Source organism: Colletotrichum paranaense (genome assembly GCF_030867605.1).
Source record: "Colletotrichum paranaense strain IMI 384185 chromosome Unknown Scaffold_1.1, whole genome shotgun sequence".
Taxonomy (NCBI): Eukaryota; Fungi; Ascomycota; class Sordariomycetes; order Glomerellales; family Glomerellaceae; genus Colletotrichum; species Colletotrichum paranaense.
In genome coordinates, this window is record NW_026848959.1 from 4,489,266 (window position 1) to 4,512,335 (window position 23,070).

A 23,070-nucleotide genomic window follows, 5' to 3' on the forward strand; every position below is an offset into this window, starting at 1 on the left:
CTATAACATCATTGACAAAATGGCCGGCGAGAAGGGAAAGGTCTGCTTGGCGTAAGTGTTCTGCCCCTCCTTCCTCCAATTTCAAGGGCCGCGCGCCTGGCCCTGCGAAAGTCGGTCCCAAAAGTTTTGTGGAGCGAAGTTCTGCCGGACAAGGTTTTTGGCTATCACGTGCCTCGTTGAGCCACAATGATCTTCAGCCACATGATGGCTGGAATATTTCTTAGAGATATAGTGGCATGGAGGAAGGAACAATAATGGAGATTGATGCTAATCAATACTTTATAGCTACTCAGGTGGTCTTGATACCAGCACTATTCTGGCCTGGCTCTTGGAGCAGGGGTAAGTCATTGACCTAAGACGGACGTTTGGCAAGTCAAAGCTAACTTGGTATTCAGATACTCCGTTGTGTATGTGCTTCTCGGCCGTCTGTAATGGCAGGCGTCAGTTTGGATGACTGCCAGTCTAACATGGAAACAGCTGCTACCTCGCCAATGTTGGACAGGAAGAGGGTGAGTAGCCATGTGCTCTGTATTTCTACGCCAAAGCTAACCGAATACTAGACTGGGCTGCTGTTGAGCAGAAGGGTTCGTTGCAAACCCCCGCTCCCATCGATATATCTAGGCATGGAACCATTCGATCCAGTGAGCTAATGCTGTCAACCAAACAGCTCTTCAGATCGGTGCTGAGAAGGTATGTGAACATTATATTCACAAGCTGCCACCACGCATCCTGAAGACCGTCACTAACAAGCTATCCTAGATGATCATTGACGATCTCAAGCGCGAGTTCGTTGAGGAGTGAGTAATCATGGAATCCATGTGAATGCTACACGGCTAACATCATTTCAGGATCTGCTGGAAGGCTGTTCAGTGCGTAAGTAAAACCGGATGTACAGCTTCAACCATGCCAATTGGCTCACGACCACCTTCCCATTGTAGAACGCCATCTACGAGGACCAGTACCTTCTTGGTAAGCTTATTTAGCGACCGAAGACATTCAAATGCTCATCTCCGCAGGTACCAGTCTGGCCCGCCCCATCATTGCCCGGGGTCAGATGAAGGCTGCCGCCGCCACTGGGTGAGCTGAACTGGACATCCCATTTGGGAGGATTGAACTGACATGATATCGCAAGCTGCCAATTCGTTTCCCACGGCTGCGTAAGTAATGGACAAATCCAACTCCTTTTCACTCTTGGCTAACTCTGCTCGCAGACCGGCAAGGGGTAAGTTATCGAGCGTTTTTGGAAGCATGTGTCTCGCGTGAGCCTGACTGCTGACATTGTTGAACAGTAACGACCAAGTTCGTTTCGGTAAGACTGCTGGCCTGTTCATCGACAATTGACCCTTCAATACTAACGGGAAACAGAGCTTGCTTTCTACACAATCAACCCCGAGATCAAGGTCATTGCCCCGTGGCGTGGTACGTAAACCAATGTCTATGTAGTAACCTTTTCCTGACTAACGAACTTGTCCAGACCCTACCTTCTTCAACCGCTTCCAGGTAAGTCTTTGGTGTCGCTATTCTAGCTGAACTCGCATTTTGTTGCGAGTATCGCCGCTGACGTCTTTGCGCTACAGGGACGCAACGACCTCCTTGACTACGCGGCTGAGAAGGGTAAGCTAGCTTTGCTCATCTCGTTGATTATTTACTAAAACATTGTTCAGGCATCCCCGTCACCAGCACCAAGGCTAAGCCGTACTCTATGGTAAGAAATTCCCCTTCCTTCACCAACTCCCAGGACTTACGGCCACATGCTGACTAGACATAGGATGACAACTTCGGTATTTCACCCCATCTCGGAAGAAAAAAGTACTTCTGCTGACATGAAAAGCCCACTGCTCGTACGAGGCTGGCATGCTCGAGGACCCCGATGTCACCCCTCCCGAGGACATGTGGACCAAGACTGTCTCCCCCCTGAAGGCTCCCGATACCCCCCTCGACATCACCATTCACTTTGACAAGGGTATTCCCGTCAAGGTCGTCACTCCTCAGCAGACTGCCACCGACGATGTCGAGCTCTTCGCCCTGCTCAACGCTATTGGCAAGGAGCACGCCGTCGGCCGCATTGTGAGTTTTTTCACTCCTCAAACTTTACCACGCTGCTTGAAGAATGTGTGAACTAACACTAGACGTAGGATATCGTCGAGAACCGGTACAGAAAACTGCTCTCCTTGATGATGAAACTCAAACTGACTTGGACATCAGCATGATCGGCCTGAAGAGCCGTGGCTGCTACGACTCTCCCGCCATGACTATCCTTCGTCTGGCTCACATTTCCCTCGAGGGTCTCGTCCTGGATGGTAAAGTTCGCGCCTACCGCGACTTGCTGTCCAAGCAATGGTCGGAGTGCCTGTACAACGGCTCTTACTTCAGCCCTGAGCGCGAGTTCTTGCAGCGTAAGTCCAAGATTACCCACAATTGATGAGAACAGCCGAAAGCTAACCGCGTCGACAGCGTCCCTTGACCACTCCCAGCAGCGTGTATGGAGAATTCAATCCTCTTAAGGTGATTGTGTGGTAGCTGACAGTGATCTTTCTAGGTCAACGGCGAGGTCCGCCTCCGCCTGTACAAGGGCAACGCTTACTGCCTGGGTCGCAAGTCCGACGAGAAGCTCTACTCCGAGGAGGATGCTTCCATGGACTCTCTCACCACCTTCGACCCCTCCGAGACCGTAAGAAGACCATCCTCAGAATCGATCGAAGAAACTTGTATACTAACGAGATGCGACAGTCTGGCTTCATCACCATCAACGCCATCCGTCTCAAGAAGGTACGTGTCAAACAAATGCGTCGCACTTTTTGTGTTCAATAGCTAATGATCCCATAGTTCGGTCTCCAGAAGGCCGAGGCCGGTCTCAAGTTCTAAGGAGAAGACGTTTGAATTCGGAAAATGCATCTCGATCATTTCTATGCTCAGGCCGACAGGTCATTGTAGATCTGGAGGGTCGATCGTAACAATACAGGGATTCTCTTTCTGATCAATGTGACTCACCTTGCCACGACGCCGTGATATTTCGTTCAACATACATATCTCATTTTGTGAACACAACCTTGTCCATAGTTCGGAATCTGCTTTCACCAGTGCCTAGGATGCTAGGAAGGGACCAATCTCGTATCATATGAGAGGGAGCAAAGGTCATAGACCGCTAAGGCGGCCAGGATTGAATTGGCGCGCGAGAGTACTTCACATAGACAGGTCAATCTCAGGATTATGGTAACCTAAGAGATACAGGGACATCGAATGGACAGTTGCAATGGTATCTCCAGAGTCTATAGAAACATTTTAAGCTGAGAGAATAACCAACTAGTAGCCGAACTCGTTTACCTAAACCTCTATTGCCCACAAACTTCAATGAAGAAACTCTATTTCTTGTTTCCAACGTCTAAAAAGACACGTAGTCAGCACTCTTCAGATCATCACTAACCGTACTTGACCAGTTTTCAACTTACTGAATTGGAAATGAATAATATCACCATCTTGAACAACCTATAAGCAGAGAAAAGAGTGTCAGCGTGTGCCAGCCTTTTGGGAAGTAAACCAGGTATAACTCACATATGACTTTCCTTCCTGGCGGTACTTGCCAGCAGCCTTGATGGGACCCATGGACTTGCCGCCCTCGCATAGGTCGTGGAAGTCTTGGTAGGCAACGACTTCAGCCTTGATGAAGCCCCTCTCAAAGTCGCTGTGGATGGCGCCGGCAGCTTGCGGAGCAAGGCAATTTCTCGGAATCGTCCAACATCTGATCTCCTTCTCACCCGCTGATAGAAAGTTTAGTATGGTCACCCAGAGCCAGCAAAAAGAGTACACGTACCAGTGAAGTAATACTGCAATCCAAGCTTCGTGAAGCCTTCCGTCACAATCTTATCCAACTTGGACTTGACCTTGCTCTCCTTGAGGAACTCCTCCCGCGCGGCCGGGTCGTCTTTCAAGCTGTGCAGCTTCTCCTCGAACTCGACGGAGAAGGGGATGATGTCGCGCGGGACGCCGCCGTGCTCGGTGACCCACTTGGCGATGGACGGGAGGTACTTGCTCTTTTGGCGGAGGTAGTCCTTCATTGTCAGGTTGACGAGGTAGATGACGGGCTTGGTGGTGATGAGGGACATCTTTTCGTTGATGAGGGCGATTTCGGCGGGGGTCCAGCTTCCGTCGCGGACTGGGGTGTTCTTCTCTAGCATCTGGTTTACGTGTGTAAGTAACTTATGTTACGTGGTCGAAACGGCTGGAGATTCGAGCCTGGAAAGTTTGGACTTACAGCTTGGATCTTTGTCGTTGTCTCTGTGAAGAGGGGCAGCATCTTGTACTTGCCTCCTGCCTTCTTGACGATCAGTTCCTCGGCGACGATGGTCTTGGCAAGAATGTCTAAGATGGATGTAAGCCGAGTGAGCCAAATTTCTAGGGAAAAGTACATACCAAGATCCTTCTTGCAAAGCTCGTTCTGAATGGTTTCTTGGAACGGTCCAGTCAGTTTCCTCAACCTGAGAGACGTGTCAGAGTTGCATGGACTAACCCAAGTCACGGACGGGATCAACCGAGTCATCCACGTGCAAAACCTCGTCGTTGTCAAATGCTCTATTACACAACCCAAGTCAGTCACAGCTCATCAAGATGTAGCATTCCAGTCACAGATGATAATTACAGTACCTGACAATGTGGAACATGCCATCAACAGCCTGGATATGAGACAAGAAAGCATTTCCAAGTCCCGCTCCCGTCGAAGCACCCTTGATCAAGCCAGCAATGTCGGTGACCTGCAGATACGCGGGGTACATGGAAGGCGGCTTCCAGAGGTCACACAAAAAGTCCTACACAGACAATGCCCACGTTTCAGCCACATATTCAATTAAGGTAGGTGCCCCTTTTTGATAGGCAATCTTTTCGTATCTCGACTCCCAACTTACATATCGAGCGTCGGGAACAGCACATCTCGCCTCGTTGGGCTCAATCGTACAAAAGGGGTAATTCTCCGCAGCGGCGCTCTGCTCGGTCAAGAGGTTGAACAGACTCGACTTGCCCACGTTGGGCAGGCCGACGCACCCCATCTTGAGGTTCTTGCTGACCCTGCCAAACGCCACGACATTGTCCTTGACAACTTCAATCTTTTTCGGAGGCATGGCGACTAATTTGACGGGGCTGACTGGACTTGATCAAAACAGAACCAAAGAAAATGAAATTTCTACCAGAATTCTTCCTTTTGAGAGTTGAAAAAAGACAGATTCTGCGGGCAAACTTTTTGGAAAATGGCCTGATTATTCCAGTTTAGGCCCACTTAAGAACAAGGGTTAAGGAAGATGCAGTTTTAGGGGTCCTTTTCTGGAAGGCGGCTCGTGCGGAATCGGCGTCTGGGGAAAATGACCAAAATAACCGCCCCACGTGCTGCTCTAAGCCCTTTAAGCTTGACAGTGAACCTGTACAGGGCTTCTCTATTCAAACGTTGAAACACCAGCATTTTTTTAATGATGATAAGCTACATGACAATAAGTTTTGGACCATTCACAATTATCGACGGTAAGAGGTGACCTAGACAAGTAGCTCTATTCTACGCGTTCAAATGGTGTCGTTATCACCACCATCACGAAGCAGAAGCCGGAGATATGGTAAATCCCAAGTACTTCAAGATAAGGCAAAAGCCTTCATGGATATGTGAGGGAAACTGTGTTTCACACAGGAGAGTTGCGCCATTGATACTCAAGACTTTATCGAGTCATACGGCTGAAGGAACAATACATTCTGTCAAGTTCATGTGGAAGCTTCCGTGTCCATCTTGTTTCGCTGTTCATCAAAACCCGCCATTCATGACGCCATCCAATCCTGAAAATCATTGCGTTCCCGCTCAAAGCTGCGCTCATAGTTCCCAATGCCAGCCCGCTGTTCCATGTCATAAATCTGTAGTCCACATGGTTCTGTTGCCTCCTGTTGCGAAATCATTACATCTCCTTCAAGAAATCATCAAACTCGGTCTTGGTCTTCATGTGTTGTGGCAGCAACATCTCCTCGAGTGCAGAGGCGATGTTATGGAGAGCATCAAGTTGCTCCTGTTCAACCAACATGTAGATATAATGGTCCTTAATCATCTCCTCAGTCCAACGCTGATGACTATTCGGGTCGGATACGAGGTCGCAGATCTGCTTCAGTCGCGCTGCGTAGTCCCGCAGCATCGCGGGGTCCAGATTGCTGAACTCGGCATGGGACAGCAACCCAATATGAGCTCTACCAGAGTCACTCTCGAGCCATTCCGAGCCGTTGTTGGTCAGGGCGAGGGACGCGGCGTTGACAGTAGACCTCAGGCACTGAACAACAGCTACAGCAGTCTCGGAGGCAGTCTGGGGAAGGAAGTGGTGGCTGATAGCGAGGACATGAATCGTATTTTGAACTTGGTCCTTGAGTGTGTACAGAGCGTCTCGAACTTGGGCAAGACGAGACGTGGGACGTGTCGGTATACGGCCTGAACGTCCAGGGCTGTTGGCGGAATCTTCCGTGTTTTCTACCGGAAATTGCATATCCTGTGTCCGGTAGGTGTTGAAGTCGCTTGATAACAATTAGTGACGAGGACGACGATGCCGGGAGACGATGACTTACGCTTGTATAATGGGCAGAAACTCTTGCATCTGCTTGTCCTGCTTGTCCAGTGCAGCAGCATACTTGTTCAAGCTCGCACGGATCCTTGCCTCTTCGCTTACCGGATGCTGCGGCCAGGCTCTGGCTTTTCTCCGAAGCCTTGCAAGAACAGTACGCAAAGAATCCATCCAGAGCGTGACACTGGGATCGAGGGGAATTTCCTTCTCAACATTCGCGTCCCACTGAGACGCATAATCAGCGAGTATGGGACGAAGATCATTGATGTTCGCCATGAGGGCTTGACAACTGTTGGCGATAGCCGGCGCCTTGTCAAAGCCAGTCAACTCCTTGCTGGTCCGATTGAATGTGTCAAGGAGGTATTCGCCAAGAGACTCTAGCTTCTGGCTGATGATGGTAGGATTCATCGAGGAGTCGTCCAAGTCCAGGGTTTCGCCCAAGGTGCCTTCTGGTTTACTCGATGACTCAGCCTCGTCGGCGTCCTCGTTGCCCATTGTTAGGCGGCCGATATCTCGATTCAACCCCTCGATTTCCTTGCCGTTGCTTAGTTTCAGTGGCGGCGTTGGAGTTTGCTGCTTAGTCTGGTATGAACTCCAGATTGGCTGAATGGCCTCATTGGGTAGGAGGGAGTTCCCAAGCAAATCTAGGAGGTCTCGCCTTGGTGGCTGGTCGCTGCTTACTGCTGCTGTTGAACCAGAGGCTTGCTTGGCAGAAGTCAGGCGAGAGGAGCTCGCGTCTTCAGTCGCCAAAGGACCGGCAGCGGCATTCTTTAGCGTTCCAACAGTCGGAGATGGCTTGTTGGCTGTGGTCGTCGTTGTGAGAGGGGCACTACCGTCCTCGTCATCGGATGAGAGTGACACGACAGAGTAGTCGTCGGCAATCTCCTCCCACTCTTCCAACCCCTGCTTGGCTGGGCTTTGGGGTCCGGCCATCATGTATTCGGGATCGTATTAGGATCGGCTTGTCTTGCTAGCGAATCGAACGTAGAGAGTAATGGTATCGGTCAGCTACAAAATGTGCTTCGAAATGTTAGCAACTGATAAACAGGACGGCGAGATGAGACATTGAGGGAAGTGGCACTTTAACTACCTAATACTTGACGACGAGAGTATTGAGACGGTGCGCATGCATCCAAGCTATGTCGTGTTCGTAAAAAAGAGAGGTTGACGGAAGCAGAATGCTGTTACTAATGCCGGTGAGACGATGCGAGACGTGGAGGTGACGCGGATGGGGCTGCCGGATAGAGCCTCAGGTAGGTGCAGCCTGATGCCGACGGCTTGCGAAAGGCAGGGCAGATAAGGCAGTCGTCGGGCCTCAGGTTGATGGTTATTGCGCTGCTGTTGATGCTGTAAGATGACAAACGCCCTCAATCGTTTCTGCGTCCAGGCGAGAGGGAATGAAGCGGTTAGAAAGATGACCTTACTCCGTAGTCACCTCAGGTTGGCACCTTGGGTGACTCGACAGGAGAGGTTGATTGCTGAGGTAGGCGGCAGCCGCACCTTGAGGCCCGCTGGAGCTCCAACGTATCAGCAAGCTTATGCGGGGTTGATGCCGCCGATCATGCCTTTATTCGGCTCCGGGCGCCCTTCCTGCAGATCGTCCGCCCCGCCGTGGAAGGTCACTGACCTGTGCGTTCGCCTCGCGTATCTTATCTTATCAGCTTTGAGCTCAGATAACGATAAGACACCCCGAGCCCCTGGACTTCTTCCATTGCGTTAGGCGTTCTGTCGCATTACCTACTTACCCAGAACATCAACTTTGTCAACCTCGTCATCATGGCTCTGGAATGTCTGAATCTTCACATGCAAAGCCATACCCAAGAATGAGACACGCTCTCCATCTAGAATCGATATTAACTACAAATGTATGGCTGCTGTCATCCTGCTGCATTCTCGATCGCGTCTTCCGTCGCGGGAGTCCCATCGGCCTTTTCCAAACAACCTCTATTTCCAACAAATGAAATGCTTCAAACAATGGGCATGGCCTGGGCCATCCCAGAAAAGTACTAACTGAATGTACAGATGCAGTCTATCCTGAAAGGCTCTCTGAAACCAAACGCCTTCCTCCGCGCCTACCAAGTATCCGGCCCCAAGTCCTGAGAGCTTCTTCTCGATCGATTCCCTAAGCGCTCATGCTGCTGTTCTCGTTCTGGATCTTTCCAAACTTTCTGTTCATCATCACGAGCTCGAGACCGTTCTTGATGGGTGGCTCGCCGCGAAGCAGGAGACCGATCTCGCTCGGGTGGAACCAGTTCATCCACACCATGACGAGGAACATGAGCGTCGCGTCAAAGACGTAGACGTACGCTTCGTTGGTCATCAGGTGGCCCTTATTGCCCTCCAGGTACTCGATGACTCGGAAGACACTGCGCACCCAGATCAGAACGCTGGTGACGTAGAGCGTCAGGAGGTAGTAGCGCCAGCGGATCTCGGGCTGGTGAGACTTTGCGGTCGGAACTAGCAACATCCTGCGGTGGAAGAGGGCGGCCACGACGATGAAGAAGCCAAAGACGGCGAGCTGAATGAAGAGGCCGACGATGATGACCTTCTCGCCAATATCCATCATGCTTGCGCCGGACGCCATCATACCACCACCTGTACCACGCGCGTTAGTGATGGCCGACTACTACAGATTGGCCCCAAAGGGCAAATGCACATACCACTGGACTGCATTAGGAGCGAAAGGACGTCTCCAGAAACGAAGACCTTGGTCAGAAAGCGTCTCTTAATCAAGGCATGGCTCTCTCCGTCGGTCAACATGATGATGCGACCTAGGATCATGTAGATGGAGGCTGCCATGAGGGCCGGAGCGATGAGGAGAAGGACATTCTGGATGATGTAGGGGCCGAGAGTCCAGCATCCGGGCTCTTGTGTCGTGTTTTGCGCTCTTGCAGCGTATCCAACCACTTCACCTGTACGGAGAATGGTGTAAGCTCATGATCAGGCCATAGGCAAGGGACGGACATGATGTTCTCTTCAGAGCACTTACACAGTCCACCGATGACGAAGGCCGTCATGTACCATGTCTTGGTTCTGATGAGTTGGAAGATGTGAAGACCAGTAGTGAGAACAAAGACGACGCAGAAGAACACCGCCGCTGCCGTGGAAGGCTCGAAACGGTAGAACGACCATTCGGCGTTGACATAGTCGGGAGTACAGCCTCGTGCCATGTTTGCGATCGTGGCACTTTACCAGAACGAGATGGAGAGGAGCCTTTCGGTTGTTGACTATGGATCGATAGAAGTACAGCAGCTGGCTGTTCAAGGAAAAGAGGGTCGGGGAAGATCCAGATGAAATCGAAAGGAGCGTTCCTGGGACTTCGATGCAGGCTGTTCCGCTCGCTGAGTGTCGTTCTAGGTAAAGAAGGTATGATGATGGGACTATCTCAAGGTTCAAGGCAGCGAAACGGATTATGCTTATGTGCTTTTCGCTTTAGGACGGCAATGGTCCACGTTGTGTGGTTCATCCAATAAACAAATCGGTTCAATCGTATTCCACCCCCTTAGACTCAGCCACGCAAAAGATACCAGTACAGCTCACAAACGGCAAGTTAGAGGGACCCTTGGCGCACCGTTCGCCAATCTTAGGGTCTACCGGCCAGTAGTGCTTCTGTATTCTGTCTGCCTGGGATGCGAGTATCACTGCGCCCCTCTCTGCGTCCCGAGTGTTTGTCTCTCCTCAGTCAAATCTGCTGTAAGGAATTCTCGAAGAAATTTGGACAGTGGGCTTGACCCGGCCGTACAAAGATGTATTGAATACGGGGCCAATCACGATTGTCCCAGTACGACTTGGTGTCCCTACCGGGCGCAGGGGCTGACGAAAGACGCCGGGATCCGGACGCTTTTGGGCACCCGGGAACGGTGGGCCGTGCATGTCAAGCGCCGGAAGATCCACTTTACTAAGGAGCGGGGCTCCGCAATTGCGAGTATTCGCATTGCTCGCTTCGTATTCCCGCATCTCTGCTTCGCAACCACATCGAACTCTGACTGACAACTGTAAAGCCGTCGGCTGGCGGATTACCCCGTGTCCACAATCTTCCATCGACCTTCTTTATTCTTATTCTCTATGGCCAAAACCCGCGTGTTCGTACTCTCTCCTATCTCTCCCTTCTGCACGCTTGATTTGACTGAGGTGCTGTCTGCGTTTTATGTAGTCGGTTCCAGTCTGAAAAAACTTCTGTAGGCGTGAGATCCGCTCGCACCCTCGTACACCCACCCATCACAAAGACCTAAGGTATTGTCACCTTACACGCGGAAATTTTCTTGCATCAACATAGGATCTGAGACGGAACGGTCATCCCTCGTCCGTTGCCCAATCTTCCTATCCAATGGCAACCCGTCGTTCCCATACCAAGTCCCGCACTGGCTGTAGGGACTGTAAGCGGAGGAAAGTCAAGGTAGGTGACACACTGACAGCCCTCCCTCCCTCATCTACCTACCCTAACTTGGCTGCCGCGTACCGAACACGCGGTCAGGGATTTAGATTTGGACCCAATCAACCTAGCCTGCAATCGGATAAGGACGTCCTTTCATCTGTGGTTCGTTTGCTGATAGTTTGAACTTACCCAGTGCGATGAAGCATACCCGTCCTGCTTCAACTGCTCAAGACACGGCATCCCATGCAGTCTCTCATCATCACAGACCTCACCAGCAAACATCACCCCCCAAAGATCAACAACAACACCATCCGTCAACGGCCTCAGCCCAGAAGCACCCTACAACTTCCTAGACGCCGCCATCGACCATGACAGACTCCATTCTCCCGCCCCCTCCATCGGCCACTGGGGCCACGGCCTTGAGCTGATGCACCACTTCACACTCGTCACCGCAAACACCCTCTCCGTCCGCCCGGATATGCAACACGTCTGGCGCGTCACCATGCCGGAAATCGGCTACGACTGCCCCTTTGTCATGCACGGCATTCTCACCATCGCGGCGCTGCACAAGGCGTATTTGATACCCTCGGCGCGGGACAAGTACCTCGACCTCGCGACGTCACATCAGACTGCAGGCCTCGAGGGCTTCCGAACGCAGCTTCACACCGTTAACGACACAAACTGGAAGCCATTCTTCTGCTTCGCGTCGCTCGTCGTCTTCTACGTCGCTTCGTTGCCCGTGCGGATGGGGCAGGACCTCGACTCCGAGCCGGATATCATGGGTGTCTTCATCTTTGTGCGAGGGATTCGTGCGATCCTCGAACCATATCAGACAAAAATTGTAAGGACAGAATTTGCGCCAATGGCGACAGGAATATGGACCATCGACCCGAGTGATCCATCATATAAGTGCGTCGACACCGGCCATCAAGAAATTCTTATTCCCAAGACTAACAGACTAAACAGGCTCCCACCCCTCCACAACTCCCCACTCCCACCCGACGTCTTCGAAGCAATCCAAGGCCTCTTAGACTTTTACACAGAAAACCTCCACGACAGCGCGCGCGAAGAGTACGTGACAGCCGTAAGAGAGCTCGAAAAGGCAGTCTATCTCATGGCGCATGCCGGCGCAAATCTCGAGGTCGGCATGATTCTCTTCTGGCCGTACGTCATCTCGGAGAACATCATGGCCGACATACACGCCCTGAACCCATACAGTCTAGTTCTGTTGGCGTACTTTTCCGTGTTCTTGTGTGTGCTCGAGCCGACGTTTTGGTTCCTGCGGGGGTGGTCGAAGAGGTTGTTTGCCATGGTTGATGCGCAATTGGCGGGACATCCTGTGTTATTGGAGGCTGCCAGGTGGCCTCGGAAGCAGGTGTACGAGTTCTATGCGCATATTTAACTGAATGTTCTTTGATTGCCTGCAAGCATATCTATTCTAAAGACGTTGACGCCATCTCGAATTCGATGGTAGTTGACTAGCTCTCAATGTCTCGATGCGATTGAGTTTGACCAGCGTTGATCCCCTGATCTCTTCAGTGCCACAATGGCACAAAGTAGTTAATCTAAGCGTCTCGACACCCTTGCACCGAGCAGTATCTCCAACTTTGTGCGCTGTGATAGGTAGAGTTTCCCTTAATTTTTCTACTCCGATTTTTTTGTGGCGAATCACTCGTACCTTCATATGTCTCACGAGGTTGAAGATTGAGCCAATATCTCCCAGGATCTAATATTGTGGAGCGAAAACGATCAAGTGAAGCAGTTGATATCACTTGAGGTGGCAAGAATCATGTACTCTAGCACTTGATCATGATGCACGAGGTAGTAGGCTGTAGGACTATTTTGCAAATATATAACGATACTAGTATAACTGGTAAATCAGAAAGAACTTGAGCAGCACTTTCTGAGGCACTCTACTGATTAAGGAGTCAATTTTTCAACGGGGATTAGTTGTCGTGAACTACCTTAGGCCTTCATTGGCTTCTCAACCCATCCAAAAAAGGACTTGACCTTGACACCGACTGCCTTGTCTATGTTTTCAGAGTGTTGCATTTCTTTGGCTGTCGTGTCCTTCTCGTTCTCCGCGTTCTCCTGACGCTCCTCAGCTTTTTTATCCACTCGACTAATTGTTTTTCGCCACCCTTCGCGCTGCTGTTTGCGCTGTTCTGCCACCTGTGCGTCCTTTTCTGCCGCCCGTTTCTCAGCCTGTTGTTTCTTCTGCGTTGGGCTCAGCATTTGGAGGTTCTCATCGTTCCGAATTTCTTCTTCCACTTTCTTTTTCCGATCTTCTTCAAGTTTTGCATTGTACACAACACCCAAACGGCGAACTAATCGAGATGACAGTCCTTCCCCTTGGCGCGTAACGTCGACCTCCATTAAGATCTGGTCTGGCAGTTTGTCGGGCTGCAAGTCTAGTGGCTCTTCCTTATCCGGGACTATGGTTTTGTTTGAGGGAATGTCGGCAAGACGCACGAAAAATGCATCTCTGAGTCCACATTCCTTGATCAAGGAAGTCAAGTCACTAGATTCACCGTCTTGTTCGTAATTGATTGCCGGGGGTTGGGGCCCTTCGACAAGGACGAAAGTCTCGTTCTTCTTTGGCACATCTTCCTCCTTTGGCACAACCTTTTCCTTTGACACACCAATGAATTGGGCTCTTCTTTTTCCATCTTTCTGACCCATGACTTCTTTTCTTAGCTCTGCCCAAGCTTTCTTGAAGTCTTCTCGATCCACTTTCTCTTTGGAATCGGATTTCTCTTTTGGGTCGAGGTCCTCTTTTGATTCGGGGCCCCCTTTACTATGCACAACAACACTGACACTGATGTTAGCATGCCTGGGTAACATGAGTCGGCAACCGCACGTGACGATTGATGGACAGAAGGGGAGACATCTTACAGGTCCACACTTTGGAGTCCCATCAAGTTCAAGCTTTCATCAAACCTATCTTTTAGGCTGCGAGCCAAGGAATCAGTCTCCCCCGTCGGCTCTTGGATTCTGAGTAACACGAAGAGTTTCTCCCTAGGAACCTTCCATCTGGCTTTTCCAATGACGTTGCCAAACGCCCTCTTGCTTTCGCGGGGGACATCCACCAGGTTGCCCCAGGCTTCGCGTTTGTGCAGCTTAGTGAACCGTTCTTCTATGATCGCCGCGGCTAATCTCGCAACTTCGGGAGTGCTAGGACTGTCCACAGGATTGTCTGTGCCAATCTTGTAGTAAAGTGTTCCGGTTTCAGGAATATGGAGCTAAAAGTGTTGGTCCTCATGTCGTCCCGAGTGCAAAACCAATACCACTTACAACTGGAATGAATGAACCCCTTCCTAGGGTGGACTGTGTTGAGGCCATGGAGGAGCCTGAGAAGAGGCGTAGAAGAAAGCGGAAGGGGAAAAGAGGGGGAAAAGGCTGTGTCGATGACCTGGCTGGCTGATGGGAGAAGAAGACCACAGTGAGCCTTCACCATCGATCTCAGAAATAAACCAGAAAATGGAATGACCTTATGAATAGGTACAGACAGGGGTAGGAGGCAGATACAGAGGCTGCTGAAATGCGTCTATGCCGTGACTCTGGTAAGGCCCTGCATGGGCAGACAATTGCTTTTTATATAGTAAGATGGCTGCATGCTTTAGTGCTCTTTGTCTGAAGATTTCCATCTCTTTTGAACATCAAAACTCCACGTATGAACAGTGTTCGATGAAAACTCCACGTATGAACAGTGTTCTTGATTTTCTGTCAGCTAACATGAAGACCCACCCACCCCTTCGACTGGACACAGAAGTTATGTTCTTGTCAGAACAAGAATCCCTGGAGCTTTTGGCCGTAGCAAACTTCATCCACCTTCTTTCTTTGACTTTTACTGGTCTTCCCTGTGCCCCCCTTTACCACAAATAATTGCGGGCACATGTAAGATGCTACCCTACGTCACACTGAACAAGATATGAACGACATGTTTCTTACAAAAGGTCTAGCAGCTTGTTCAGCGACCAGAGTTCAGACTGATCAGGACCTATGATCTCAGGGCAATGGTAGCAGGTTGAATTTCATTGATGTCGGAGTAGGGCGGTTGGAGAGACTTCAATTCGAGGAACGGAAATAAGTGTGGAGGACTGATAGCATTGAATACAAAGGTGACAGTGAGACATTCAAGCTGATTCGTTCCCGTTGATGCGTACTTTTCTTGGGACGTCTCGTGTTGGAAGCTGTCAAGTCTTAAGGTGCCCTTCAAAGCGACTGCCAAACTTTCATGCCCATATCTGATTTTATGATCTCCATTCATCCACATCTCGCTTTCATTAACCACCCTTAGCATGAGATCCCGCAAGTATCTCTCTTCCTTTGCAGCTTTGGCAACCCTGCCGAGACCCATTTTCCTCTATTTTTCGCAGTTGTTTCTATGACATTTTACTGGACAGCTTATCTCAAGCGCACCTTCAACCTTTGGATTCCTTTATTTCACTTGGGAACAATGTAGACGAACCATCCCAGACCTCTTGGAATCAAACGCTCTGTGGAACTCATCTTGAGATTCGCTTTCTCTATCCAGGGTGAGGTCGAGATATTGCCATATCGGTAAAGATTGGGGGAACAAGATCCAGCGACGTTCCCTATATGGATTGCCATCTACAATTCAAGTTTAGGACGGGTGAGTAGGTCCCTTATCATGGCTGAGCTACGTAACAAAGCAAAGAAAATCGTCTGCTTCTAAAGTGCATTCACTATCAATGGATAGAAGTATGTCTTCGTATGTGGGCATAAAGCAACAGTGGTATTGTCAAAATTAATGTGATCCGAGCTACTCCCTATCTTATCACGTTGGTTCAGCCATGGTCTCTGAGTCTTGCAATCTAAGGTACTGCGAGCTGTAAGCGAGCTGAATTTCAAGGACGAACACTGCCAGACTTTGACAACCTCGTCCTTACTCCAGCTCTTACCTCTCTATGTTGTAAAGGATTGAATGGAAACTGCATGGCTAGATTTCGTGCTGCTCCCAAGCACCTAGAGACTCCACGCTTTGGCCATGTATCGAAGGAGGTTGAGGTGAACTGCAATGCAATGGCGGTCCAGACCATGGCTTCGGACGAAAGTAGCCAATCACGGGGGCTTGAATCTGCATGACGCTGCAGACATCGGCCGAGGAATGGTCCGTCGCGCCCGTGCCCAGTCTGCACCTCCAGAGACGTCTTTCGGATCGTGAATAGACTGGCCAAAGCCTGTAGTTTGGTGCGAGGCACTGGGCCTCTGTGGAATCAGTGCGCATGCAATTGGGGTAAAGGGTTCAGGAGCCCTGTCTTACCCGACATAATTACTGGCCGCAAAAGTCACACTTCAAATGCGCATGTCAGCTTACCTCTAGACGATCAGTATGGGGGACTTCAACTCTTTTCACATGAGTAGCTTGGGTCATCATATGAAAGTCGGTGGTTGACGCCGTATGGCTGGTCTGAAGGGTAGAGTATAAATGATAGGCTTTGGCCGAAGGCTATTGACATAACCGCCGACAGAACTTCATTGACTGACTGACATCAGCGCTACACGGAGCCGTTGAATCTTGATAATTAAGCGTCAAGATCTGTGATGGACCCAGTAGTCTGGTCAGGACTCGGCTGCGAATGGATCCCGTTTTGCTCACGCAGCCACTTGTTACACGTGGATTCTTCTACTGGCATATGCGGCGAATAGACATCGTATCTGCAGTACAACCTGGATTGAATTGATAGAGAATGAAAGACCTTAGGACCCATGGCACTGGACGCGCTCTGTTCCTGTGTTTCACGATCGAACTCTTCCCCTTTTGTGCTTCTTTGTCCACGTCCATGCGGCTCTCTTTACCTTCAAACTACTTTCCTTTTGGAAATGGTGTCTCTCTCATTGGTTCGAGGGTAACTTTGGCGTCAAGGTGTAAGCGCGCTAACAGCCTTAGCTCTGCCGGACTTGCTCAGCCGTCACCGAAAATACAATGTCCGTTTCGCATGCCGTTAGACGCTAGAGACATCGGATTCCGTAAGCTTCCCAGGCTGTCGGCAACACCCGATTCACAACACTTTGTAGTACAACGAAGCCTGGCTAAGGGGTGTGTCAGCTGCGATGACAGTCCAAGTGCCTTCGGCTTGCCCATGGGGTAAACATACCACCGGGGCCGACATGATGGCTTGACCTAGCCACCGGACTTTCTGATGCGTCTAGATCGAACCTGAAGTTCATGTGAGAAAGTGAGAATGTCTGAAAAGAGCAGGGATTTTGAGTTATTCTTCACATCTATAAAGATGGTGTATTCACATTAAGAATCTTGACTTCTTGGCATCCTCTCTCGGACATCTTCCACAGCAACCACTGCCAAGACACTGCACGTCTTCCTTCCCGTCGACCGCATCATCGCCCGATCTTTCTTTCGTAATGCACGCTTCAAGCCTCCTTCTCACTGGCCTCTTGGCACTCGCCAACGCCGCAGTCCTCCCCCACGCTGAAGATGCCTCTTCTGGTGCCGTCGTCGCAAAGGATCTTGACACTCGCGGCGGAGCCAAGTGCCCAGCAGTCTGGAAGCAAGTCAACACTGAGCTCAACTCTCTCTTCATGAGTGGTCCTCAGTGCAACGATCTCGCACGCGCATCTATCCGCGCAATCTTCCATGACTGTGGCTCCTGGGACACCTCCCAAGGCCTCAACGGTGGCTGCGACGGCTCGCTAATTGTCGGTGTCAACCCTGATGTCGAACTCAACAGGAGCGAGAACAGGGGCCTGCAGAAAATTGCCGGTGTTCTACAGGGTCTTGCAACCAAGTACAACACTACGGTTGCGGACATGATTGTCTTCGCTGGAAGTAAGTCTCGCTATGAAATCAGAAAAGTCACGTGTGAAGTATTTTTTTGCTGATATCCCACGCCTCAGATGCCGCAATCTTCCTCTGCCCCGGGGGGCCCAAGGTGAAGACCTTCATCGGCCGTGCGGACAGCACCACGTCTGCCAAGGATGGTGGCTTGCCTGACGTCTTTGCCTCCGCCGACGTACTCGTTGCACTCTTCCAGAAGAAGGGCCTTGACGCCGAGGCTCTTGCTGCGCTCCTGGGGGCTCACAGCACCTCGACGCAAAACTTTGTCGATACGACCAAGGCCAACGCGTCCCAAGACTCAACGTAAGTCGCCTCATCGTGTCATGAAATTCAACATCGTTATACAAATGCTGATCATTCACTACCAGGCCTGGAAAATGGGACGTCAGCTACTACAAGGAGACATACGACTTCGCGACCAAGGGCACTGCTGCACCGGGCGTCTTTGTGTTCCCGTCGGACTCCAAGATCTCCACCTCTACCTCTGGAGACATCGGAAAGAAGTTCCAGGGCTTCATCGGACAGCAGAATAAGTGGAGCAGCAGCTTTACCAACGCGTGAGTTACTCCATAATGAGAAAATTGTATTTATGCTCTATTACTGACGCGGAGTAGCATGGAAAAAATGGCACTGTTTGGAAATGATAAGAACAACCTGGCTGATTGCACCGACAGTATCACCAGGCTCTGAGTTCCTAAAGCGCTGGCTCCGCGTTGATCGCATGTGCTGAACGTGGCGATGATTTGATGTTAATATCTTATTCTTTGGGGGCTGTACGTTAGCTGCCGGTGTGGTAGATCTCCCGATCACACGAGATTAATGACGTGATAGAGTTTAATGATTAATGTTCAGTATTATAAAATATTAGACAAAAATACGTACTCTGACCTGACCCCAAATGACCTGTAATTTGAATTTCGGCTTCAAACGAAAAATACCATATGGCTAAAACAAATTGCACATTACTATCGCTACATAGGTTTGATTCTCGGATTTCTTGCGCAAATTCTGTATCTTGGACTCTGATCCCAGTAGACAAGATAGGTTAGTGATGAAATGAATTGAACGTGCACTCCCACATGTACCTAGGTATATCAAGTGTGTTCATAAAAGTCCTTTTGATGTATATTATTCCGCAATAACCAACTTCTCTTTGAATAGTTGTGGCTATATGAAAGATAACACCTGTCTTAGATCTTTCGTGAATAAGACAACACATAAATAATAAACGACCTCTCAAATCCACTCGAGTTTTAAACACCCAAATCAGCAAGTGACTTTTGTCCTTCATCCGTGAACATCATCCTGCCGTTGAAGTACCCAACAAACCAAACCCCCAGATACCGCCAGTGCCACCACCAGAAATGGTCCTGGGCACCAAACCATCCGAACACGAGATCCAAGTTATAACATAGGTTGTTACACGCCCCTAGAACCAGGACGCTCAGGATTGCGACGAAATGGACTGCTCGCTTTCCGTAGATGCGATCGACAATGAAGGCATTGATGAGGCCTCCCATGGCGCCTCCCATGCCCAGAGGGCAAAATACGATGGTCCACATGAACTTAGGGAACATGCTGCGCCATCCTGAAAAGGCAGCGATGCTGACTATGAGCATTGCAACTTCGAAGACAAGGGAATTGAGCCAGAAGAGGAGAAATGGACGGAGGTAGATAGCACGTCGCTTCGAGGCTGTGGTTTTGTCCTCATCAGCAGTTACTACTATCTGATAGACTGGTTGAGACATGGTTGGCGAGTCTTCTTCGACGATTCTGTAGAGTTTGGTCGTCGATGTGTTTGGGGTCTCGGGAAGATGTTTGTACAGGTTGAAACATGTAAGACTTCGAACGTAGGAAGCTGAGGCTGTATTTGAGATATGAGCTCAGACACAGGGGATACCTCAGGTAGTCAGGCCGCTTGGGTTTCTTTTGTAGTTCCACATTTAATACTTTCTCACATGAATATATGGAAGACTTCAGACTGGGAGGAAAGTACCAGCCGAGACGGATTACTAAACACGACCAATGATGTCCTCGGCTGTCTTCTCACTATATACCCCGCGATGCGGTACATCTGGCCATACATCAGACGACTAGGTTCTCATTCGTCGTAACTTATTGCTAGCCCCTCGAATAACCTTTAGTAAATTCACGCATCCCTCGGATGCACCATTCAAGGATTACTATTCTCTGTTTTGAGTTCAATTGGAGCTCAGAATGGAAATTTCTAGCTATAGTTGAGGTAAGTACGTGGAAATGTGCTGTGTTAATCACACAGAGGTCTCATGTATCATCAATGCATCATCAAGGAGTGACTAGAAGCTTTCACCGTTGCATATCTGGAAGTCCTAGAGCGGTGCTGAGGTCTTCACGTTTTTCAAGAATCCGAAAAGTGCTCGAATGAAAGCCCGAGCTCTATGACGCTGAGTCGAGGTGTGATAAAGAAATGTCCGCTATGGAAGATGCGTGTATGATCAACGTCTCCTCAGTTTTCTGAGTACTGCTAATAGACAAGGGCCTTATCCCGGATCTCCGAGACCGACCTGGCAGGAACACCTGAGCTATTAAATTTGGCGTGTCAACATCTTGGCCGTTACCTGAGGTATCTGAAGACACATATCAGTATGTTGCATCACTGCTTCTCTGTCTCTATGTGCCGTCCAACGCCAGTTCCTATACCTCACCTACTGCTTGTTAGATATCCTGATAACTGAGAAGTTGATAACATCAAATTGCGGCAGAACTGAAGAAGACGGGAAGATCTTCAGAAATTGCAACAATTTCTGTCTGCAAAGATCCACGGCACTTCCTCTGACTTATATTGCACACCGAGACCTGCATGGTCTTGGGAGGTGGGAACAGGCTGGCTGGAACAGAGGAAAGAAGAAAACATGAGGGCGACGTTGCACTTAGAATGATCTACGGCCTCTACTTGGCGTTCTACTATTCTTCTCTCTGAAATTACATGTTCAGAGGGGGTCTCGCCGTGGTCTACCATGGGCTCGAGCGCAAAGCTTTGGCTGTTGAAACCAGGCACATCTGCTGGACGAGCTGCTTGTCCGAGTGGGGCTGACAGAACGCAGGAGGAATGATCCGTGAGTCCAGTTTCACGAGGCTGAATTGGCTTCTTCGGACGCTCAATACACTATCAGCCCTCAAATTCTGTCCGTGCCAAAAGCTTCTCAAGCCTCCAGCTTTTCAACTCTGCACGTTGCAAAAGCGGGTGGTTAGTCACAGCGGGAAACACCGAAACCAACCTCAGCCGCAAGGCAGCGCCATGATGCCATACTTCACAACCGACCTCTCATATGCCGGCCCTACGGTTTCTTGTTTGGAAACAATGAGGTGGGCGAGTTGCGGGAGCGGCTGAAGTTCTGTGCACAATTGCACTAATTGAGTCACGAGCAGGGCAACGAAGATGTGCACAGCTCTTCCGCAATGAAGTTTCCAGAATGGGCCGAAGTTGAAATGGAAGCTACTATAACGCGCTTATCCTGACTGTGTTTGAGGTTGTTTGCCATGAATGCAGCCAGGACAACCATAACAGTCTGAGCGAGCCTCGAGACAAGGTCTAGAACAACGCGAAGCCAAGCACTCTGATCTGTGGCATGCTGATTAAGGCCAATCCATCAGGTCTTTGCGCCAGCTGAAAGCCTGTCTGAATCAGCCATTGTGATCCTTCTGAGCCATTCGGCGAGACAGCTGCCAAGCCGCACGCGGTCAGTCACAACGCCTGTGTTCGCCCGCGAGCAGCTAGACTTGGAAGCCTGCGCAGAAGAGCTTATTACTACTAGACATGCATGTAGACTAGTGCTTAGAAAGAAAAGTCCCCTCCAATTTCTCGAAATATGACTCGTTTGGGGGTGCACAGGATGTGGCGCGTTCCTGATTAATCCCCCCAGGTTCGCGCCATGTCCGCATAAAAAGAAACGGCTTGATCTAGCGTGCGCGTGGCGCCCTCACCACCCGCCGCTGATCATTTGCCGCGCACCAAAAATCGATCATGGTCAGATCCTATGCTTGTCCGAGCACAAGGCTAGAGGGAGGGAAAGGAAGACAATCGGAAAAAATAGCAATTGCGCCGGCGTTGTTTGAGAAATCTTAGCCGCCATCGCCCGTTATCCCACACACGTGAGATTCTACCTCGCGCCTAAGATTATCTGGGGTAACTCAGGGGGTTGAGAAGAAAGTCAGAGCGATCTACAACTCTGGGATGGCCAAGTTGGCATGGATATATAAACACTGCACATGGACTGTCGATCTCCCATGTCTAGATCATCAGTCAACAGCATCAAAACAGCCACCCGCCTTCAAAAGCCTGCTTCTTCGTCCTCTCCAACATCACTCGCTACCAGTCACTCTTTGATTACTCTCATTCCATCAACCATCAAAATGAAGTTCACCACTCCCATCGTCTTCCTCGCCGCTGGCGTCATTGCGACCCCTACCCCTGAGCTCTGCGCGCGTGAGCTCAGCCAGGTCAACACCATCATGACCACCGTCCTCAATGGCATCCAGAGTCTTGATGGTTCGATCTGCGCCTACGCTGGCGGTGATGGCAAGGATCTCGAGGATGCCTCTTCCACCATGCTCACCACCATCCGCACTGCCACTTACAACGCGGTTGCCATGTTGGCTCTGACCATGGATGAGGCCATCGCCTTCCAGCCCCTCTCCGACGAGCTCAACGCCGCTGGCGACAAGCTTCTTGTTGACCTGAGCGACAAGGTTCCTTCGTTCGCCCAGGCAGGTATCTGCGACAGCACTCTTTCCTGGGTTGCTCAGATTGGTAAGTCGCTTTCATGGCGCAGGGTTCCAAGACCACGCCGCTAACATCTTCCAGGCGGAAACGTCCACACTTTGATGACCTCCATCTCCACCAAGTTCCCTGCCGGTGGCAAGGGTGGCGATGAAATCACTCACTTCGATGGTATCTTCCAGGAGATGCAGGACAAGCTCAGCACCTGCGCTACCGGCGGCAAGGGCTCCTCCGGTTCCTCCGGATCTTCCGGCAGCTCGTCCGGCACCGGCAACGACAACAAGGGTGTCGGAACCGCCACCAAGGCCGTCACCGCCGCTACTGCCACCGCTTCCGTTACTGCCCACACCAACGGCACCCGTGGTGCTTCTCCCACGGCCACCACCGTTGTCACCGCCGGCGCTGCGCTGATGACCTTCTCCGGTGCCGGTTTGGCTGCCGCCATCTTCGCTCTCGTTCTGTAAATTTGCCTCGTGCAATTCCGAAGGGACAACAAAAAATAGCCGCTGGGGGCCGCTGGAGGGTGGAACTCTGCACATATGTG

The 23,070-nt window shown here is 50.5% G+C and overlaps 9 protein-coding genes across 9 annotated transcripts; 4 read left to right on the top strand and 5 right to left on the bottom strand.

The window, feature by feature from the left end:
- Positions 1-19: 19 nt before the first annotated feature.
- CPAR01_01557 (argininosuccinate synthase) lies at positions 20-2,865 on the top strand (the record flags this gene model as incomplete). The annotated part of the gene is made up of 25 exons (XM_060485846.1): positions 20-51; positions 286-339; positions 396-407; positions 478-509; positions 561-584; positions 668-690; positions 760-797; positions 849-873; positions 939-969; positions 1,017-1,077; positions 1,133-1,157; positions 1,212-1,222; positions 1,290-1,309; positions 1,366-1,419; positions 1,475-1,500; positions 1,578-1,614; positions 1,665-1,705; positions 1,769-1,781; positions 1,832-2,067; positions 2,136-2,152; positions 2,206-2,396; positions 2,455-2,480; positions 2,540-2,671; positions 2,731-2,769; positions 2,827-2,865. 25 exons carry the CDS (start codon positions 20-22, stop codon positions 2,863-2,865), a joined length of 1,239 nt encoding a protein of 412 aa, XP_060356703.1.
- A 497-nt stretch (positions 2,866-3,362) lies between these two features.
- On the bottom strand, positions 3,363-5,111 carry CPAR01_01558 (GTP-binding protein YchF; the record flags this gene model as incomplete). Its single annotated transcript, XM_060485847.1, has 9 exons — positions 3,363-3,382; positions 3,450-3,486; positions 3,553-3,758; positions 3,812-4,175; positions 4,253-4,359; positions 4,411-4,446; positions 4,508-4,569; positions 4,642-4,802; positions 4,899-5,111. 9 exons carry the CDS (start codon positions 5,109-5,111, stop codon positions 3,363-3,365), a joined length of 1,206 nt encoding a protein of 401 aa, XP_060356704.1.
- An 813-nt stretch (positions 5,112-5,924) lies between these two features.
- On the bottom strand, positions 5,925-7,505 carry CPAR01_01559 (uncharacterized protein; the record flags this gene model as incomplete). The annotated part of the gene is made up of 2 exons (XM_060485848.1): positions 5,925-6,525; positions 6,577-7,505. 2 exons carry the CDS (start codon positions 7,503-7,505, stop codon positions 5,925-5,927), a joined length of 1,530 nt encoding a protein of 509 aa, XP_060356705.1.
- Positions 7,506-8,694: 1,189 nt separating this feature from the next.
- Positions 8,695-9,742, bottom strand: CPAR01_01560 (RTM1; the record flags this gene model as incomplete). The annotated part of the gene is made up of 3 exons (XM_060485849.1): positions 8,695-9,167; positions 9,233-9,484; positions 9,562-9,742. 3 exons carry the CDS (start codon positions 9,740-9,742, stop codon positions 8,695-8,697), a joined length of 906 nt encoding a protein of 301 aa, XP_060356706.1.
- A 1,157-nt stretch (positions 9,743-10,899) lies between these two features.
- Positions 10,900-12,349, top strand: CPAR01_01561 (uncharacterized protein; the record flags this gene model as incomplete). Its single annotated transcript, XM_060485850.1, has 3 exons — positions 10,900-10,968; positions 11,141-11,856; positions 11,914-12,349. 3 exons carry the CDS (start codon positions 10,900-10,902, stop codon positions 12,347-12,349), a joined length of 1,221 nt encoding a protein of 406 aa, XP_060356707.1.
- A 563-nt stretch (positions 12,350-12,912) lies between these two features.
- On the bottom strand, positions 12,913-14,289 carry CPAR01_01562 (uncharacterized protein; the record flags this gene model as incomplete). Its single annotated transcript, XM_060485851.1, has 3 exons — positions 12,913-13,780; positions 13,843-14,189; positions 14,242-14,289. 3 exons carry the CDS (start codon positions 14,287-14,289, stop codon positions 12,913-12,915), a joined length of 1,263 nt encoding a protein of 420 aa, XP_060356708.1.
- Positions 14,290-17,334: 3,045 nt separating this feature from the next.
- CPAR01_01563 (versatile peroxidase VPL1) lies at positions 17,335-18,457 on the top strand (the record flags this gene model as incomplete). The annotated part of the gene is made up of 4 exons (XM_060485852.1): positions 17,335-17,758; positions 17,827-18,070; positions 18,136-18,324; positions 18,382-18,457. 4 exons carry the CDS (start codon positions 17,335-17,337, stop codon positions 18,455-18,457), a joined length of 933 nt encoding a protein of 310 aa, XP_060356709.1.
- A 563-nt stretch (positions 18,458-19,020) lies between these two features.
- On the bottom strand, positions 19,021-19,515 carry CPAR01_01564 (uncharacterized protein; the record flags this gene model as incomplete). The annotated part of the gene is made up of 1 exon (XM_060485853.1): positions 19,021-19,515. The coding sequence occupies one exon, from the start codon at positions 19,513-19,515 to the stop codon at positions 19,021-19,023; it is 495 nt and encodes a 164-aa protein (XP_060356710.1).
- Positions 19,516-22,159: 2,644 nt separating this feature from the next.
- On the top strand, positions 22,160-22,990 carry CPAR01_01565 (uncharacterized protein; the record flags this gene model as incomplete). The annotated part of the gene is made up of 2 exons (XM_060485854.1): positions 22,160-22,556; positions 22,611-22,990. The coding sequence occupies 2 exons, from the start codon at positions 22,160-22,162 to the stop codon at positions 22,988-22,990; spliced, it is 777 nt and encodes a 258-aa protein (XP_060356711.1).
- Positions 22,991-23,070: the final 80 nt, after the last annotated feature.